A 20,699-nucleotide genomic window follows, 5' to 3' on the forward strand; every position below is an offset into this window, starting at 1 on the left:
TTGTTCCAGGATTTTTGGTACTTACCGTAGTTTGTCATAACCTGTGTTCATGTAACGTTATACCACTTAACATAAAGAATATTACGAAAGCCTATTTTCGTTTCCCTCTTCCGTCCTTTGTGCTATTTTAATGATACGTACATTTCACTTCTACATCTGTGGCGAACTCCATTACACGTTGTTATTATATTTACATAGTCAGTTATATTTTATAGAAATTAAAAGATGAGGAAACAAAAGAGAAACACTTTAATTTGCCTGCAAACCTGTTAAATCTAGTGACCCTCATTTCCTTTGTATAGACCCCAGTTTCCATCTGTTTTATTTTTCTTCAGCTCTAAAAACTTCCTTTGTCATTAGCTCCACTGGTCGTCGGTCTGCTGGAGAGGAATTTGCTCAGCTTTTGTCTGAAAAAAGATTTCCGCTTCATTTTGGTGGGACACCTCCTTGGCTATGGAAGTCTAGGTTGAGATTTTTTTCTCCTCACGCCTTTAAAGATATCATTTGGCTTGTGCATGCGTTATTTCTAACTGGGGATCTTCCACTCCTTCTCATATGTGATGTGCTGTTTACAGTGTGTCCTTTTCCTGCCTGCTTAAAAATTTGTCTCCTTACAATTGATTTCTAGCACTTTTATTATTTATTTAAAGTATTTTTTTTAATGCTTATTTACTTGAGAGAGAGAGAGAGAGCAGAGTGCAAGCAGGGGAGGGGGACAGAGAGAGAGAAAGAGAGGGAGACACAGAATCCAAAGCAGGTTCCAGGCTCCGAGCTGTCAGCACAGAGCCTGACGCGGGGCTTGAACTCACAAACCGCGAGATCATCACCCGAACCAGAGTTGGACGCTCAATTGACCGAGCCACCCAGGCGCCCCTATTTCTAACACTTTTAGTGGTGATATACTTTGATGTGGTTTTCTTTGTCTATATATTTGTGTATAGTGAGCTTAGATCTGCGTGTTTACAGTTTTAATCAAATATGGAAACGTTTCTGCTGCTCTTTCTTCAACTTACGTTTTCTGTTCTTCTTCTGTGACTCCAATTGCAGTATGTTTGACCATTTCATGTTGTCCCATTGTTCACTGATTCTCTGTTCCTCATTTCTTTTTTTGTCTCTTCTTCATGGAAGATAGTTTTTATTGCTAGATTTTCAAATTGGTCTTTGCCTCTGCATTATATAGTCTGCTCTTAAACCCAGTGAGTGAATTTTTCTCTTCAGATATTATGTTTTCAACTTGTACTTTTCAGTATTCTACTTGGTTCCGCATAGCTTCTTTCTTTTTTTCTCATCATATTTGTGCTTTCCTTTAAATCTTTTCTATTTATAACTATCTTAAAGTCTCTGCCCCTTCCTCTCTTTCATTTCTATATCTGTTTCTTTCTTTTTAAAAAAAATTTTTTTAATGTTTATTTATTTTTTGAGACAGAGAGAGACAGAGCATGAACGGGGGAGGGTCACAGAGAGAGGGAGACGTAGAAACCGAAGCAGGCTCCAGGCCCTGAGCGGTCAGTACAGTGCCCGATGCGGGGCTCGAACTCACGGACCGTGAGATCATGACCTGAGCCGAAGTCAGACGCTTAACCGACTGAGCCGTCCAGGCGCCCCTCTATATCTGTTTCTATTGATTGATTTTTTTTTCTCCTATTTGTAGGTCACATTTTCCTGCTCCTTCCCATGTCTAGTCATTTTTTATTGGGTACTAGACATTTTGATTCTTATAGTTTTGTATGTCTGGATTTTGCTGTCTTCCTTTTAAAGCTTTAAACTTTGTTTTGTATAGGCAGTTAAGTGAATCACCTGGATCTTTTCAAGGCTTATTTCTCGGTTTTATTAAGATGGCCCTGAAGTAGTCTTACTCTAGAGCTAGTTAAGCCCGACTACTAGGGCTTTGCTCTTCTGGTGTTTCTACAGAATGCCCTGGATGTTCAATAAGGTCACCTCACTCTGTCTGGTTAGAACCTGAATATCTCTGTGCCCTACACGTGTGCAGTTTCATATTCAGCATCAGACTTGAGGCGATCGCTTTCAGTATTTCTGGATCTCTTTCTCTGCTTAATGTGCTGTCTGCTGGTGCTCCCAAATTTCAGCTGCCCCAACCTCCCCAGTTCTGATAGCTGTCTCCTCCCCTTAGTGAGATCACAGTGCTCTACTTGGTTCCTCCCTTCCCGCTCAGCAGTCTGGGAAATGCCTCGATTTCAAAAGCTGGGATCGTTAAAGGGTGACCTTGTTTGTTTCTCTACTTTTGAAGGATCACACTGTTATGATGTCTTTTCTCAAATGACTGAAAACATTGTTTTACATATTGTGTCCAGCTTCCTTCTTGTTTGGTGTGGGGAGGGCATTTCTAATAGTATTTATTTCATCATAGCCAGAATTGGAAGTCCTTCTTCCACATATTGATTGATGTATTTTATATATTATGTATGAAACATAGGAATTCATTTTCATTTTACAATTTGCAAGAGTAATATAAATATGCAGAATAAAAGACGCTAGTTACCTCTCCCGTCTCATTTTATGTCACTCAACAGAGTAACCATTTTTGGGAGTTTGATGTGAATCCTTGCTGTTTTCCTTTACATACTTGTATACATTTATATATGCATGTCCACACAAATTAGATATATGCATATTTTTAAACATAAAGAAATCCTGCAAGCTTTGTTTTGCAGTGTACTTTTTTTACGTGATAACATGTTAGAGCTCTTACATATCAGTTTGAATCCAGTTTTGTTTTTTAACATTAGCCATATAGTCTACAGAAGGGTTTTCTTCTAATTTATTTAATCACTCTGCTTTTCAGACATTGAGGTTTTCCCTTCTAACTTTTTCCTCTTATAAACAGTATCTTTTAATAATACTGTCCAGCAACTTTTCCGTGGGTAAATAGACATAGAAATAGACGAAATCACAGAGTTTGCAAATGGTTTGTCTGTTTGTAAATTGCCTTCCTAAGCAGTTTTTACGTATTTACGTTACTCCTAACTACTAGGAGCCAGGCTGTTGGAAGAGATGGTTGCTTCTAGATCTAGGACAGAAAATGTAAGAGATAAGTCTAGAATATCTTATCACAGCAGAAAGCAAGGGAGGTAAGAAAGATTACTGTGATCATGTCACGAGATCCAGAATCTGGTTTGAAGGGACTACCATGGGTCAAGAGAAGGGACAATTTACCACCCCCCCTCCCCCCACACCAAAACCCTGGTGTGATTGAAAAACATCAGATATGCTTAACAGCCAAGAATCATGAAGCTACAGACCAAACCGCCCCCAAACCACATTGCTTACCTTGGAAGGGAGCGATAAATCCTTATTCTGAGTACTGCTAAGAAGAAGAATCGAGTATTTATCTTCTTCCTACACGAACCTTCTTTCAAAGCAACCAGATAATTAATGAGGGGAATTTCTTTATGGAAGTCTACTAATACATGAAGAAGGAATAATAGAATCAGACTACCATAGTTATAGCCTTTATGAATTGCAAAACTAGCCCTAGAAAACGATCGTCAGTGGCTACTAATATTGTCAGGTAGAACATGAAGAGGATGAGTGGATGTAGCTGACTACACCTGACCCCACTGAGTATATGTCACACTGCGGAAGGAGAGACAGCCAGTTGTCATATGGCACCTGATGTGACGTGATAAGTAGTACATAGCTTTTCAAATATTGAACCCGTGCAAGGCCCTCAGTCTAACTACCAGTTTATAGGACATACGAGAGATAGAGGAATTTATTAAATGACACCTCAGCGATGCTATCAGCCAAGTCTTGAATTCTAGAAATTCTACAAGACAAATAATCCAGTTTCTTCAATAAGTAATAGTCAAGGATAAGAAGGATGGGAGATTGTTAGAGATTAGAGGAGAACGATAGGAAATATAAACCAAATATAATATGCAGACCTTGTTTGGATCCTGACTTGAGCAAACCCAAGTGAAATTTTAAAATGAAAATGAATTTCTATGTTACATACATAATATACAAAATACAGTTTATACATTACAGTTGGGTTTGCTCAAGTTGGAATAGTTAGAATCTAACAATGACTGGATTTTAGATGATATCCTAGAATTGTTAATGTTTTATATGTAATACTAGCATTGTGTTCGTGTTAAAAATAGCCCTTCTCTCTCAGAGGCCAAATGAAATCTTTCCCAGTGAAGTGATAAGAATCTCTGCACTTGCTTTTCAATAATCCTATAAGGGGTTAAAAGGGGAGGGCTGGTAGCAGTTATTTATCTTGATGAGCCCAGGGGGTTTATGGCAGTATTTTTTCTACATTTGAGTGTATGAAATTTGCCGTCGTGAATTATTTCATTTTATCTTTTAATTTTTTGGAAGTCATCTCTATGCCCAACCCGGCGCTCCAACCCATGACCCCGAGATCAAGAGTCGCATGCTCTGCCGACTAAGCCAGCCAGGTGTCCCGTGAATCTTTTAAATTGAAAAATGAACTTAGCTTTAGCAGACCGACTGAAGAGAACTTCACAAATCATCAAAATAAGTGAGGAGCTTCCAGATTTTTTCACCCTAAATATTTGGAGTACGTACGTCCGCAACCTACACCTGCAGAAATGGTATAAAATGTATCCGACATAATTGCTTCGGTTGATTTGGACCCAACGTGCACTTACGTTGAATCTCCTAGGTTTTAACACCCCAGAGAAATCCTTGAGGCAAATCTAACGCCGTGGCTGTGTGTTCTGTTGTATCTGCTTCTTACGGTGCTCCTAATATTTGTTTTCCAGGTACAGCAGGTCCAGACCGTACAGCAGGTACAACATGTGTACCCAGCCCAGGTGCAGTATGTGGAAGGAAGCGATACTGTCTATACCAATGGAGCAATGTAAGTTTGCGTGGGGGAGTATTTTCAATTCTCCCGCTTGGTTAGAGAGAAATGGTACTCTTTGACACATCCCACTATTCCCAAATGGTTCCCTTGTTTTCACAGTATTTTTTTTTTTTACCAGAACAGAGTTATTGAGATTAGACTGATGTTTAGAGATTAGTCTGTGTCTGTTAAGAGTGTGTGTTGATTTTCCTTCTCACTTCATCTCAGTGGAATATTTCAAATTATGACAAGTGTTAGGCCTTTGAATGGTTTTCAACAGGATGACAAAACTGTATACTCCTTGTTGGTGATTTCCGTATCTTCTTACTACCTTGTAAAACCTATACTTGTTTTTATAAGTAAGGTGGATTTGTGTATGTTTTTGTCCGTAAGCCAATACACAGCGAGGACCTTAGTTTTTGGGGGGCATTTATTAAACTCCATAAGAATACCTGATACTCAAATCTGTTTTTCCTGTCTGAACTTGTCCTTGCCCCCTTCCTGTCCACCCCCTCCTCCCCCTCGAACTCATCACCTTTGCAGCAACAATAATGTACATTTGTAAATTTATACCAATTGTGTTTTTCAGCCACTTGGATTAAGATTCAAGATGTTATAGGTAAAGAGACTAAGAACTATTACAGGTCACCAGTATTGTTTTTATTTACCACTTGAGTGTTTATCTGGAATCTGTTGAATCTCTGCGTGTCCCTGAAATGAATTCAAGTTCTCTCATTCTCTTCTGCCCGCCTCCCTTCTATGTTGGTGTGCCCCAAGTTGAAAACCTATGCTTTCTTTCTTCTTGCTGCACCTCCTGGTTTTGTGGGTTTCCAGGACATCAACCTATAACCTCTACAAGGGCAGGGATTTTTGTCCCTCTCTTCTTTTTTTTTCCCACCGCAACAAATCGAACACCAGAACAGTGCATGACGTGTGGCGAGAGTTCGGTTAATGTTACCTCTTGCTGTTGTAACAAAACAACTTAGAACCCTAGTTTAACTCTGTACGAGTTTTATAGTCATGACTAAGTCATGACTTTTTATTCTTCTTCCCTGGAAGGTGGGAGGATGGTAATCTCACCCTACTAAGAGTTGTCGTGGGGATTTAAGGAAATACAGTTACAGCAACTGACACAAGGCCTGGTAGACAATAGCTGATGGAAAACTGAAAGCTCTTCAGTGATCTTGACTCATTTCTCTGTTCTCATCGCTTTTAGCCACATTCCCACTGCCTTAACCCCTCCATTACCTATGAAATAAAATTCATCTCTCCCCCTTATCATTCACCCCATTCCTTCGTGTCCAGCTTCCTGTCCCACCTGTCCTGGGAACAACCAGCTCTGTGCATCTTTCCCCAGATACTACCCTTATGAGCCTGTTTCTGGACATGCGGTTTTCTCTGCCTTCTATCCAGTCCCCCAACGCGGAGCCTCGTGTGATCTTTATCGACTGATTCATCATCTCCCCCGCCTTGTGACACGGACCCTCACTCTCCACTTCAGTTAGTTTGTCCTCTCCCTTTAGGGTATGGACAACACTGTACCCCGACTTTCACTTCCAGCACCGAGCCGGGAAGAAATCTTTCCGAATGGGAACTGTTGTCATTTTGTTGTTTTCTTTACATCTGTTGAGGTGATTGGCACCTAATAAAGGGTCCGTGAATTTCTCTGGTCCAGCGAATCTGTAACTCTTTACATATTGTAGACACTGGCTGTTTCTTACTGTTCGTTGTGTGGGACCAGGGCCTCCTGGATGGAGCCTGCTTTTAGAATCTCTACCATACACCCACAGGACTGTTGGCATTTTCACCAAAAAAATAGATACACCTGCGTCTATTGGACTTATATTCTACCAGGGAAAATGTTAGGGGTTTCTAGACACTGCTGGAGGTCACTCAGTTGTATTGTCATTTCATTCGTGCCTGTGGTTTATCTGTCACGAGAGCCCCAGAGTAAAGGCATCCTAGGCAAAGCCTTAACAAACCACCTCCCCTGCAGTGGAGGGCTAAGTTACTGCTCTACTGTCTTATTTCGGTAGCATTTTATCGTACATATATTACAGCATTCTGTCAGCAGAGAATCCCAGCAAATCCGACAAATAGAAGTCTGAAAATATCAGGGCTTTTATTTTTGTCAGGTCATAAGAAGTCCAAAGGTAGCATATTGTGCAAATCATGAGCACGACACGGTGCAAATACAAAGGCTTATTGGAGAAAACCTTACAAGCTGACAGATAGCCGAGGGAGCATAACTGGACCCGGCTACCCCATGGGAATTGCTCTGGTAGATGTCTGGCCTCACAGAGTGAGGTATTTCCAGGGAGCAGGGGTAGTGAGTATGTAGTAGGGACAGATGGCTTTCTTAGGGGGGATTGGTGCCTGTGAAACGCTCTGCCATCAGCCTTGTCTTCCAACATGATTAACAGATCTGCTGAGCCAATCTAGAGGTAAGCTACCAAAAGACCACAGGAGATGATCCTCTAGAAACATCCAGAACTGTGCTTCCTTTAGTCTATTGCTGACATCAGTTTCGCAGCAATCAGGGCCACAGCAGAATATCAGGGCCACAATTTTCTGGTATGTCTGTGAGATGTCTGCTTCAGTTGCGATCATCATATCTACATTTCAGACAGGAAAAAGAGGATGTGTGTGTGTGTGTGTGTGTGTGTATTTATATATTTTTATGTGTATATATGTCACGCACAAGCACATGGAGGCTTTCCCAGAAACGTCCAGCTCTCTTTTGCTTCTGTCCCTTGCCTTGTATCTTAATCGTGTCACAAAGTGGTGGTTAGCTGCAAGGGAGTCTGGGAAGACTGGCCTGTAGCTTCCGTGTGTATGGTAGAAGGCAGCAGGGGAAAAGGGGCAATTGGAATGGGTATTGAGACGGTGTCTAGCACAGTTTTTCATCACTGGTCCAAGGTAAGGCGGAGAGATTACTGGTATGTGGCTTCGTGAAAGTTGCACAACCCGCCTCACTGTTTTCATCTATGAAATGCAGATAGTTCTTTTTTCAAAAGCGCTTCGTGTCGCATTGTTATAAATAGGAAACAGTAAACTTCAGTTATTGCTGTAAGATTAAGCACTGTGGTTATTCTTTTTATGTTTTCCACTCGTGTTTTTGACCCTGAATTCTGCCTCTTGCCTTGTACATTTTTAAAACTACCCCACCACTGCCGTTAGGGTCATCCACACCGTAGGTAGATGCGAGATCGGTGAATTCATTCATTCACAGACCTTTGGAAAAACAACATGTCTAAAGTTGACTTCCTAAAACTACAAAGCCCATTTAGATACAGAAATGATTCCAAGTAAATACCTCATGTCAACATGAATTTTCTATGGCTCACAGACTCAGTTGGTTAGATCATGACTAATGAGGTCTGGGTCGTGAGTTCATTTGCCACAAAGTCCGATTAGCTTCCACCCGGTCTGTGTGGGCTCAGATTGTATACGCATCTCTCGCCAGTCACATCACAGAGTGCATGAACCCTTGCTGTAGAGAGAGAAGATGCATCTTTAAAAATCCTTCCGTTAAAATTTCAACTTCAGTGCAATTTTTGACCAAGATCCTGTAGCATCATTTTCATATTTACTAAAGACACATTGTCTCGTCAGGAATTCTACTCAAAATTTTAGTAGCTAGGGGACTATGAATATTTATTTCTCAAATATAACAAACTTTTTTTTTTCTCAGCTTAAGCTATTTCAGTCTTTCCATTACTTTGTATGCTGTTATTTGACTATGTACGGTGTTTGTCTCTAAAGTTCATTTTAGAGTCTTGGTATTCCCTCTTTTATTTGCTACACTTGCGTGCATGTTAGGAAAGAGTCCCCCGTATTCTTCCGTTCTACGACACTGAGTTAATAGCTAGGTAGCGTTTGACCCCCAACTTGGGCCCCAGTCAGATTCCTATGCCTAGTTTCAGCCAAGGACTTGAGACCACGTTCCAGTGCTGGCTGTTAGAGAATAGTTTTTTATGAAAGGAGGAGGCAGCTTAATTTGCTTTTCCTTCTAATAGTTTTCCCATGAATATTTTTCCAAAGCCTGGATCATAGTCTTGTCTTTTTGTACGGATTCTTAGAATTTACGATCGCTAATAATTTAGAACACTGTAATTAACCCAGCTGGAGAACATTACATACCATGTGGACACGGCCCAGTGCAATTGCTGTTTCTTCACATAGCTAATAAATCCATTTTTTTTTTAATGGAATGATTGTTTTTTCTCTCCCTACTCTCTTTTTTGACTCCTGTCCCCCCTCCTCCACCAGTGACTCCTTCATCGTGTTAGTCAAAATGGAAATAAAGACATCATACTATATCATGGCCAAGTTAAGAGTCTTTTTTGAAAAATGTTTTTAATTTTCAAGGATTTTCATGTATCACCCACTCTTTGAAGCTTGTCCACTGTTTAGAGAAGATCAGTGTTCTGAAATGACAGTGTCTTTATTGTATGCATATCTGTTGCAGTAAGAAAAGACTGGAGGAGGCCTTCTCTTAATCTTCCTGTTTAGATTATAGATTTCTCATCAACCCCGATACAGAATTTTATAAACTGTGTTTCACAGAATGTTATTCCTATAAAGTGTTCCGTGCTTTTCATAAGCAGGAAAACACTGCAAAGGTCTTTCTTTTGAGAACTCTAAATTTCTTTCTTTCTTTTTTTTTTTTTTTTTTGAAAACTCTAAATTTCTTTTTTTTTTGAGAACTCTAAATTTCTTTCTTTCTTTCTTTCTTTCTTTCTTTCTTTCTTTCTTTCTTTTAGGAACTCTAAATTTCTATTAGTCTTCTGAAGGCTCTGAGAAGTCCTCTGAGAAGAAAGGCAGTGTATTAAAAACTGAACCTCAGAATTCTTTTACCTTGAATAACATGCAGTCATATCACATGGTATACTTTGAGAGGTTGTACATTAATATATTGACACTGAGCAGATTTATTTAAAATCCCTAAGCATGCGTAGAGGACTAAATTTTAAAAAGTCACTTCTTGAAAATCTTACAGTTGGTGCATTTTCCAAAGCCACTTAAACTCTTCTTTTCATGTACTTTTAAAATGATTAATAAGAAACCTTAAAAGGGATACTCTTCAAGTTCCTTCTTTGTCTCTTGGTTCCAGGTAAGATTTTGCTTTCTTAGGAACATTTAAATGCTTCCTACTCTGAAGAACTGGGGTGTGGAATTTCTGTAATTGAGATTGAGAGGGTGTTTTCTTCATGTATGCTTCTCCTGATATGCACATGCAAACTGCTCTAGGATCTGGTTTGCCATTTGGGTTTCAGGAAGTATATCGCTGATAACTTAGGAAGTTCTTGGAGAGAGAACTGCCTCCCTGAGGCCTCTCTCCAGTTAGAGATGGGCCCATTTCATAAATAACATAAAAATTCCCCTCTTTTCAAATAAAGCAGACTTTCAAATATGGCTTCCAAAATGTCAGCAGTGGGAAGGTCATGGAGATCATTTATTCTAACCCTTACACCTTACAGATGAGTAAACAGAGGCCCTGACAGGTTGCCCAGCTAGTGTCTAGGGTTCCTATTTTCTGACCTTCAGTGCATGGTTGGTCCTTTCCAATGATCTGTAAGTAAAGGTCTTTTGATCCTGAGTCATTTGGGAGATTGGAGGGAAGGCCAGTTACATGATTGTGTGTCTTACTGTAGATAGATGGTTGAACTTATGATACTTTTATTCTTTAAAACTTAGAATCTGTTGTTATTCATATGAAAATCTTTTTGTGTTTATTTAAAAAATTGTCTTACACTTTTACAGTTACATTTATTTCATACATTTATAATGTTATTTGGTTATTCATAAAATGTATAGAAAAGTCCATACTTAATGATTTTTCAACATCAAATACTTTAGTTAAATAGTTTGCAAGACAAAGGCTATTATCTGGCTGTCCTGCCTATATCCCTTTTTGTTATTTTTCATTAGTAGAAATGAGATGATGCACATTAAGGGTAATTTGCTCTGTGATATTTTATATCCACTAGATTGATGTCCAGAATAGTTCTAGACCATAACACTTGGAAGAGTGTAGACACTTAAGTTTTCTCCTCCTCTCCTCTTCCCTCCTTTTATTAAAAAAGGAAAACATGAAAGAAATCCAGCTGCCCTTTTTTAGGTGTAGAACCAAATTGTGTTACCAGTTTTCTTAATGGAACTGCAGATACCCACGTTCTAAGATTTCTCCTACTGGCTACATTGTAACCTCAGACAAACAGCATTTGTGTGGCCAGATTTCCTAATCTGTGGAATGGAATTAATAATAAAAATCGTTGCTTAATAACCAGGTCAGGTACGGGAATGGGAGGGAGTAATGAGGGAAATGGGATATGGGATAATTAGTATTGTCTGAAAAAAATATATTCGCTTTTCGTATAGGCACTCTACTCTTATAGAACTAACTGCAAAAGTAAAACTTGATAAAAAAAATCTCTACTTAAACTGTATCTGGAAGCTGGAGTGAGAAATCTTTGTTGAAGGCGTATGTTTGTAAAGGGTATGTATTTGGGAATCATGGTGTTGTGTCTTACAGGGAGGCTAATTAATGTCTTTTATTATATGAGTATAATCCCTTGGCTATCAAAAGTCTGAGAGTGGTTCACAAAGGCTGAGCTGTAATGACCAGAAAGAAGGTTCTAGAAAGGACAGCACCAACACATCTTAGTCCGGCCCTCAGCAGTAGTCAGGCTAATAGACCTGCCTCCCACAGAGTGCTCGGAAGCCCTGGACTGCCTTCAGTTCCACAGCAGGCCTGACTCAGGGTACGGAGCACCGCCTGTCTGCCTCGACTTAGCGCTCTGGCCTCAACAACACACGTACCTGCTTTAACTCCTTTTGTCCATGTTTCAGAGTGTTCCATCTCTGACAAATGCCTGGTCTCTCTCTTCTTCTTCATACTAAAACCTCTCAGGATTGGCCACATTTTCTTCAGGCTGGCTTTCTTCTCCACATTACCATGAAATTGCACTTGTCAAAGTCATCGGTGACCTCCAGCTGTTAAGTCTAATAGACATTCTTCTAGATGAAATTTCCTTCATCTCAAACAGCCAACCCCACCACCTATTCTCTCCTTGAATCACTATCTCCTTTTGGCTTTTCTATATTTTTTTTTCTTAATTTATTTTTTTAATGTTTATTTATTTTTGAGAGAGAGACAAAGAGAATGCGAGCAGGGGAGGGGCAGAGAGAGAGGGACACACAGAATGTGAAGCAGGGTCCAGGCTCTGAGGTGTCAGCACAGAGCCCGACACGGGGCTCGAACCCACGGACTGTGAGATCATGACCTGAGCCGAAGTCGGACGCTTAACCAGCTGAGCCGCCCAGATGCTCCTCCTTTTGGCTTTTCTGACTGTATTGTTCTGTTTTCTTCCTGTCTTGTTGGGTCTTCTTCATTCTTATTATGGGCCAAGTAATTTTTCTATGGCCTGAGTTCTGTGTACTTTCCCCCACTGGGGGAAAGTGGTCTCAATAGTCTCATGTTTGCTTTTGTTTCCTTTGCCTGAGGAGACCTATCTAGCAAAGGCCAAGGCCAATGTGAAAGAAATTACTACCTCTGTTTTCTCATAGGAGTTTTATGGTGTCAGTTCTTACATTTAGGTCTTTAATCCATTTTGAGTGTATTTTCATGTATGGGGTGGGGACCAGCATTTATTGAAGACATTGTCTTTTCTGCCTTGTTTATTCTTACTTCCTTTGTCATAGATTAATTGATCATATAAATGTGCCTACATTATAGGCTTATTTCTGGGCTATTCTGTTCATTGATCTATATGTCTGTTTCTGTGCCCGTATCATACAGTTTTGATTCCTACAGCTTTGTGTAGTATATCTTGAAATCTGGGATTGGGATACCTCCAGCTTGTTTTTTCTCAAGATTGCTCTGGGTCTTTTGTGGTTCCAGACAATTTTAGGATTATTTGTCCTAGTTCTATAAGAAACACTGCTGGTATTTTGAGAGAGGTTGCATTGAGTTTGTAAACTGCTTAGGGGGTAGGATGGACATTTTAACAATATTAATTCCTTCAACCCATGAGCATGGAAGGTCTCACCATTTGTTTGTGTCTTCAGTTTCTTTCATCAGTGTTTTATAGGTTTCACAGTACAGGTCTTTCACATCCTTGGTTGAATGTATTCCTAACTATTTTATTCTCTTTGGTGCAATTGTAAATGGAATTGTTAATTTCTCTTTCTGCTAATTTGTTATTAGTGTATAGAAACACAACTGATTTCTGCGTATTAATTTTATATCCTGCAGCTTTACTGAAATGTTACTTGGTTGTTTTAAATACATCAGGGAAAATGATCGGAACTAAATGGAAATGCTGTTAACATGGTATTCACACAGCTTTCTTGGGGGCGGGGGGAGGGTCTTTTTTTTCCTTTGCAAAACATTTTTGGGCTTACGTGCATGTATGTGGTTGCTCAGTTTTTGTTTTTGCTTTCAAGTGCGCAAGACGGTATTATTAGCCATCATTACAGTGCCGTACATTAGACCCCCCCCAGAACTTACTCTTTAACTGAAAAGTTTATGTTTTTTGATCATCATCTCCCATTTCTCCCAGCTCCAGCCCCTGGCAACCACCATTCTACTCCCTGTTCTTGTAAGTTAAACTTTTTTATTCCACATATAAGGGAGATTATATAGTACTTATCTTTCTCTACCTGACTTATTAGTATTATGTCTTCAAAGTTTATCTATGTTTTTGCAACGGCTGAATGATACTCCATTGTTTATATGTATACCACATTTTCTGTATCCATTCGTTCATCTGTTGATGAACAAGTTAGGTTGTCCGCACGCCTTGGCTATTACGAACAATGCTGCTGTGAACGTCCAAGGGCAGACACCTCTTTGAGACACTCATTTCATTTCGTTCAGATGTGCACCCAGAGTGGCATCGCCACATTATATGGTAGCTCTGAAACAGAATGGAGCGTCCAGAAACAGCCCATAAATTCAAGCATGTACCGTCAACCAATCCTTGACAAAGGCACAAGAATACACGATAGGAAAAGGGTAATCTCTTCAGTAAATGGTGTTAAGAAAAGCTGGGTATCCACATGCAAAAGAATGAAATTGGACCGCTATGTTACAGCACTCAAAAAAATTGAAGTAGATTAAAGACTTAAGTATAAGACCTGAAACTACAAAACCCCTAAAAGAAAACATAGGGTGTAACCTCCTTGACATCAGTCTTGGCAGTGATGTTTGAGATCTGATACCAAAAGCACAGGCAACAGAAACAAAAATAAACAAAGTATACTCATTAAACTAAAAGGCTTGTCTGCACAGAAAGGAAACCATCAGCAAAATGAAAAGGCAGCCTACCAAATGGGAGAAAATATCTATAAACCGTATATCTGAAAGAAGTTGCTATCTAAAATACATAAGAGACTCGCACGACTCAAAAGCCAAAAAAAAAAAAAAAAAAAAGAGAAAAAGAAAAAAAGAAAAAAAAAAAAAACGGCAAATAATCCAATTAGAGAATGGGCTAAGGACCTGAATAGACATTTTTTCAAAGAAGACATACACACAGCCCACAGGTACATGAAAAAGTTCTCAGCACCACTAATCATCAGGGAAATGCTATTATCAAAAAGACAAGAAATAACAAGTGTTGATGAGGATGTGGAGAAAAGGAATCCTTGTGCACTGTTGGTGGGAACATAAATTGGTACAGCCATTATGGAAAACAGTATGAAGTTTCCTCAAAAAGTTAAAAATAGAACTACCCTTTGATCCAGCTCAGTTTTTCTTATTTATAAATTTAGACCAGGGACTCTGGATCAAAATCTTTTATGATCCGTTTCAACCACAGTTGTTTTGAGTGCACATGCACTTTCCTGACTTACGTTGTCAGGACAAATGTACTTACTACGTGAACCTTTTTTGCTGTGCTTAAAAAACCACTTGGGAGCAATGGAAATTTTAGTAATGCTCCTCTGGGTTAGCTGCAATTGACTAGAAAACTCCTTTATAACAGCCAACTTGAGACTTTTGAAAAAACTCAGACTAAAGGAGCTAATAGTTGTGACACAGTACTTTTTTTCCTTCATACCTGTGAGATAGGGGTTGTACATTTTTAACATCCTTCAGTCCAGTGGTTCTCAGAGTTCCACAGACCAGCAGCACTGACCATCACCTGAGAACTTGTTAGAAGCGCCAGCCTGGTTCTATAGGATCAGGAGTTTTGGGAGCGGGGTCTAATAATCTGTGTTTCAGCAAGCCCTCCTGGTGATTCTGATGGATGCTCAAGTGTGAGAACCACATTCCTTTATTATAGAAAAAAAGAATTTAAATACAAAGTATAAACAGCCAGTTATCTGCATGTAATGGTAATAGGATGATATAAATTTGAAGTTTCAATTCCAATACCTTGTACATTATCAACACGTATAGTAATGAAAATCCTACGGATGAATGAGAAAGTTCAATTAGTTGTTGCCAGAAAGCTTAACATTCATTCTTTCATTTCCTCCCTAGTTGTTGTGGCAACAAATCAATAAATGCATTTAGTTTTTACTTACTTGAAATAAGCTTGCCTTCTGAATGGAAATCAAGCCAAGTGTTTTGTTAGTGATTCTGAGTAGTATTTCTTACTTTATATTTTAATCTGTTGTTTTTTATTCTTGGGTAATAATAAGAGGTTAAGTGTCGTGTCACGTGAATTCCTTTCTGAACTACTGTTTTCCCCCTGGTGTCTTTCACAAAATGGAAATGTCACCACTCCTCTGTTGCATCCTCTGGCTTCAGTCTGACTTGAAGCATTCAAGAGGAGATCTGTTTGGAAACTCAAATAAATCATACATACCGGCCAGCCAGAGATTATATACTGTATGAACGCAGTTTGTGGAAGGTTCCAAATAATGTGGCTCCTTCCATGCGGGGCATTTGTGATGCACATAAAACCTTCATAATGGAAAACTGTTGAAGGCAAGGCTCTTGATTTCAAGCAACAGAAACCAACTCTGGCTTCTTTAAGCAAAACACAGGATTTATTGAAAGGTATTTGTGACTGAAGAAGTCTGCAGAGTATGACTGAAAAAGGTTAGGCAGCACCCAGACCATAGATAAAACCCCGTCCAAGAAGTCCAAGGTGCCTCTACTACCACTAAATTCTGCTCATGACTATGTAAAAGGGGTAGCAGTTCTCTTTTTTAAAAAATATTTATTTATTTATTTATTTATTTATTTTTGAAAGAGAGCATTGTGGAGAGAGAGAGAGAGAGAGAGAGAGAGAGACAGAGAATCCCAAAGGGGCTCCACGCTGTCAGCACAGAGCCCAACACGGGGCTTGAACTCCCAAACCATTAGATCATGACCTGAGCCAAAACCAAAGTCGGACACTTAACCCACTGAGCCACCCAGGTGCCCCAACAATTCCTCACCCACGTGATTCACCTAATGCCGATTAAGTGAGATAATATATCTTCCATATTTAAAAATAATTCCTCCTAGTTCCCAAATTTTCCAAGTTCTCCGTGGTGCTCTCAAAGTTTTAGAAAATATTTAAAAGACATCCTGGCTACTTTCAGTTACCTATTTCCTCAATCTACTCCAATAAATCAAATATTGCTATCAGGACACTGAAACACTTTGGAATAAGATCACCTCCTATCATGTCTGATGAACATGTTCCAGAATCATGTCACATGACCCACTTGCAGCACTGGGACCCATTTGCCACTCCCTTTTCTCTCCAGCTACCTCCCTGGCTTCAGGCTTTTTTTTTTTTTTCCAGGTTATTTCTCTGGCTGGAACATTCCTTCACCTTTCCGGACCCAAGCCTCCTTACCCCTGCCCCACTTTAGTACTAAATTCAGATTTCTTGCCAGAGTTCATAACAGTGTTTTTCAAACTTGTAAACTACCATCCACAGTTAGATGTACATTTTATACTCAGGTCAATGCACACGTGAGCATATGCATACACACACCATGTATTTATATGATAGAAACAAACGTTCCTCAAAATAACCCTTCCCCTCACTAGGTATAATATGCTAGAATGTCGGCTGGCTATGCTAGTCTCTTTTTGTAATGCTGTTGTGACCTGTTAAAACTGTAAATGTGACCGACAGTTTAAAAAATTATTTAAGCTATTTGCATGTTTAATTTTTACCTACGTTTTAAACCTCATTTCTTTCTAATATCCTTCTCATTTCTAATTTCTTCCTAAATATCAGGATCTTCGTTGTGTTGTGACTTTGCACATGCTGTGCTCTCTTCCCGATAGGTTTTTCTTTCCGCTTTCCATAGAGAGGACTCCTTTTCCTTTTTTAGTTTTAAGCTACATATCTCTTCTTTGGGGTTACATTACTTGACTACTCTAATATGCTCCCTTCCATTTATTATCTTTCATATTCAATTTTTATTTCATGAACTTAGGAAAATTCCTAATTATCTTATTTCATATATTTGTGATCACCTACTCCTCATATCATATAGCCCTTAATGACAGTAGATGTCATGTCTGTTTTGTTCCTTTTATTCTGGGTGCTAGAATAGATGCCCAGTAAATATTTGTTAAAAGAATGTGTACAGAGTAGCCAGTGAAGAATAAAACATTATACGAATGTAAGATATTATAATGATCCACATTACCATATTCTGTCTTCATAATAAATTTTATGTAATAAAACTTGCAAGATATTTTATTTCCTTAATTTACCATTTTCGTGCCATTGCTTAATTTTATAGTTGCCTGGCTTATTGGTGGGAGGATATTCAAAACCTGGGTAAAACACAAAGCACGTAGTTTGCAGATATTATATAGCTGGACTTGTGGATAAGACACTTGACGCTAAAGAAAATAGAAAATAGGTTATAGCTAAGGTAAATTGACATAATCATTCTAGTAAATAAGCGGGCTGGGACTATTCAGGGTCATGCTTAGCCAGAGTGTATGCTGAGGCATGATGGGATACAAACAGCACTAATTTCCCGAATTCACTGGATCAGTCCTGACATTCACACAGAACCTTATAAAAGAGTCAGCTACGAAGAAGCTTCTGTTCGCAAGCATGCACATACCTATGTATTTACCTCCATTACTGGATACACAGGCAGAACAATGGAAAGTGTTCTCTTCTGCTGTAGAAATAATATGACACATTATTTTTGTAACAGTCTTTGGCAATCAATAAAGAACGAGCAAAGGGAACACAGTAGCATTTTTCAAATGTGCACAGAACTGCCTGGGAATTTTAGCTGTTTCCGAAATGTGTGGTCCAGAAATAGTGAGCTGCTTTCATCCTGATATGCCAAATATTGAGTAATTTTCTGGAACGTATGTGTTGGAAATTTGGGGGGGGGGGGTTGGGAAATAGTGTGCAAGCCATAACTCACATGTATTCATGATACGTTATGAAAGATAGGCTGATCTCAGGTATCAGAATTAAAGAGTCGTTGCTTCTACTACGTAAGAAAGAACTGTTTTGGCTGTTGTCTGCCTTTTTTTTTTTTTTTTTTACATACATTTTTCAGTATTTATCCAGGAGTTTAGAACATGCAGACATGGCAGAGAACTTTAGAAGTTATCTGTGCATGGCTCTGGCTCCAGCTCCAGGCAGAAATCCAGCACTGGGTTAATGCTTATCTTCTTAACCTTTGAAGGACAGGACTAAGGATATTGTGGTCTGCCTCTATGACCCAGTTTAAGAGTCTCCTCTCTTCCCACTGTAAGTGTTGATTTGTCAGAGACAAATTCAGAAACCATTCACGACACTTCATTTCGTGATAAAATGTGTTCTTCCCTGCCCCTCCCCCCCCCAGCTGAAATTGTCAGTCTTTACCCCAATATGTGTTTGTGCAGTAGCCAAGACTTTTCCCCCCACGTGATGGCAAATATGGATGAGGCACATTCTTCAGTGACTTTTCTCCTCCTCGCGTTCTTTTCTCACTTTCTAGCTCACGAATCATCTCTAACTACTAGAAGGATGTATGAAAATAAAAGTCGATTGCCATATTTTCATACTGATTTGCGGGCTATAGAGATTTTGTATACCTACGGTGCATTTGTTTGTATTACCCTTGTTCACTGAGTACTTAGTATATCGAGGAGGCATGTCCAACAGATGGAGTGATTCAGATCCCTCGGAGTGTTTCTCTTATGATAGAGTGGCGATCTACTCTACTCTACTCTTGGTTCTTCCATGATCATAGACTCTCTAAACTCCCACCCCTTGAGGTGGTTAAGTATCCTCTGAAACAACCCTGCCCTGTCCATCTCTCCTTGTTGATCACTGTGCGTCCGTCTTCTGCGATTGTGGTGCTAGGAGACAGTGAGCTCAGGTGTAAGGAAATCCCCGGTAGCCACAGGAAGTTCATACATTCCCTGGACCACCTTGTAGAGATTTCTTCCCATGGTCGTTCACAAATATTTTTGACATGCATAAAAAGTTATTTCTTTGTGATGAAATGGTTGAAAGCATCGGCTAAGTGCAGACTCCAAATCTTTTTTTTTTTTTTTTTTTTTACTAGCTGTTTGCTTTGGGCAAGGCTATGTAATCTATCTAACCTTTTCTAAACAATTACTCACCTTGTCTGTGAAATAGAAATTAGAATAGTACCCATCTCATAGAGTTGTAATGAGGATTAAATGAGTTAACATCTGAAAACCACGTAAAATAGTGCCCTTTGCATCAGAACTGGTCAGTAAATATTCTCTATTATTAGCTATTAGGTGTTTCATTTGTGAAATCAAGTTAGTGCTAGGAGCGCACGTAATCATTTTGTTTGGACCATGAAAAGGAAGGCCAGCAGCATACCCACCTTTGTGGAAATATTTATTGTCACCTATTTATTTCTACACTTTACTTGGCTTTACTTAAATAGCAACAAAAGACCTGTTATTTTCAGCGCAATGAAATAGGGTCATTGTCATATTTGGATAAATTAAAGTGACCGCATTTCTCTTTTTTACCTAAATTTGAAATCAACATGGCTATTCTTTGAAATATAAATGGACTTCCAGTTGGGAAATAGAACCATGATGTATATGTATTTTAAATGGCATCTTTCTATGTGTAAAAAAGCGTTCTCTGTGGAGTTATTTCAATCATCACCCCAAACTAAATTTTGTACTTGGATCTGTGCTCTTTCAGGAAAGCAGTAACTTTACCGAGTGGAGAATACTTTTGGAACATCTTTATTATTTTACTAGAATATACATTATAAATTATATTACAAGTATCCATTGTAATGGGTTTAAATGACCTGCTTTCAGCGACACCAAAACATCTCGAAATAGTTTACGTAACTTCTCATGTGTTCACAAAACAAAGAAGGATTTATGTTTTAGAAATTGATGAAAGTGGCTATTATGTCAAATATACTTTTAAATAGAATCGTATTTTTATTTGTTGACTAGTGTGCCTGCTGGATACCAGCAGGTGCGTTAAGTGTTGAGGGCACAGATGGGAATAAAATGTGATTTCACAGGAGTACGGAGACATGAGGAAATTAGCAGTAAGTGCATTAAGAGCTGTTTCAGGTTTGCACAGGGTGTCGGGAGACGACAGGGAACAAAACGCAACAGCCCTACTGGGAGTGGCCATAGAGGGCAAGGGGTGCAGAAAAATAGTTCTGGGAGGAACCAGTGAAAAGATCAGCGTGGTGTGAGTGAGGAAAGCGTTTGAGGACATGGCTAGTCCCACGTCCAGAGAGCACAGGGGGCACCGGCCCTCGCAGCTTCCTGTAAGGCAGATCAAGGGTTTAGAATTTCTTCTGGAGGCCAGGGAGAATCATGGAGAGGTTTTTAAGAAAACTTTTATTTTCGGATTTGAATTTTAGAAAAGTTAGTTCCCCTGGCAGCAAATCTGAAGATAGATTGGAAGAGAACCAAGTTAGAGGAAAGAAA

At 39.2% G+C, this 20,699-nt stretch overlaps 1 protein-coding gene across 11 annotated transcripts in view; it reads left to right on the forward strand.

Moving 5' to 3' along the window:
• Positions 1-20,699, forward strand: part of RFX3 (regulatory factor X3) — a 291,634-nt gene that overhangs the window by 163,400 nt on the left and 107,535 nt on the right. For 9 of the 11 annotated variants that reach the window (XM_053907756.1, XM_053907766.1, XM_053907764.1 and 6 more), the window contains 2 exons: positions 4,752-4,849; positions 13,402-13,440. In XM_053907756.1, coding sequence (XP_053763731.1) covers positions 4,752-4,849; positions 13,402-13,440 — 137 coding nt within the window. The remainder of the gene's footprint in view (positions 1-4,751; positions 4,850-13,401; positions 13,441-20,699) is intronic. The other 2 variants (XM_053907765.1, XM_053907758.1) reach the window with 1 other exon arrangement.

The sequence above is a fragment of the Panthera pardus genome, unplaced genomic scaffold (genome assembly GCF_024362965.1).
Source record: "Panthera pardus isolate Hobbes unplaced genomic scaffold, ASM2436296v1 HiC_scaffold_20, whole genome shotgun sequence".
Classification (NCBI taxonomy): domain Eukaryota; kingdom Metazoa; phylum Chordata; class Mammalia; order Carnivora; family Felidae; genus Panthera; species Panthera pardus.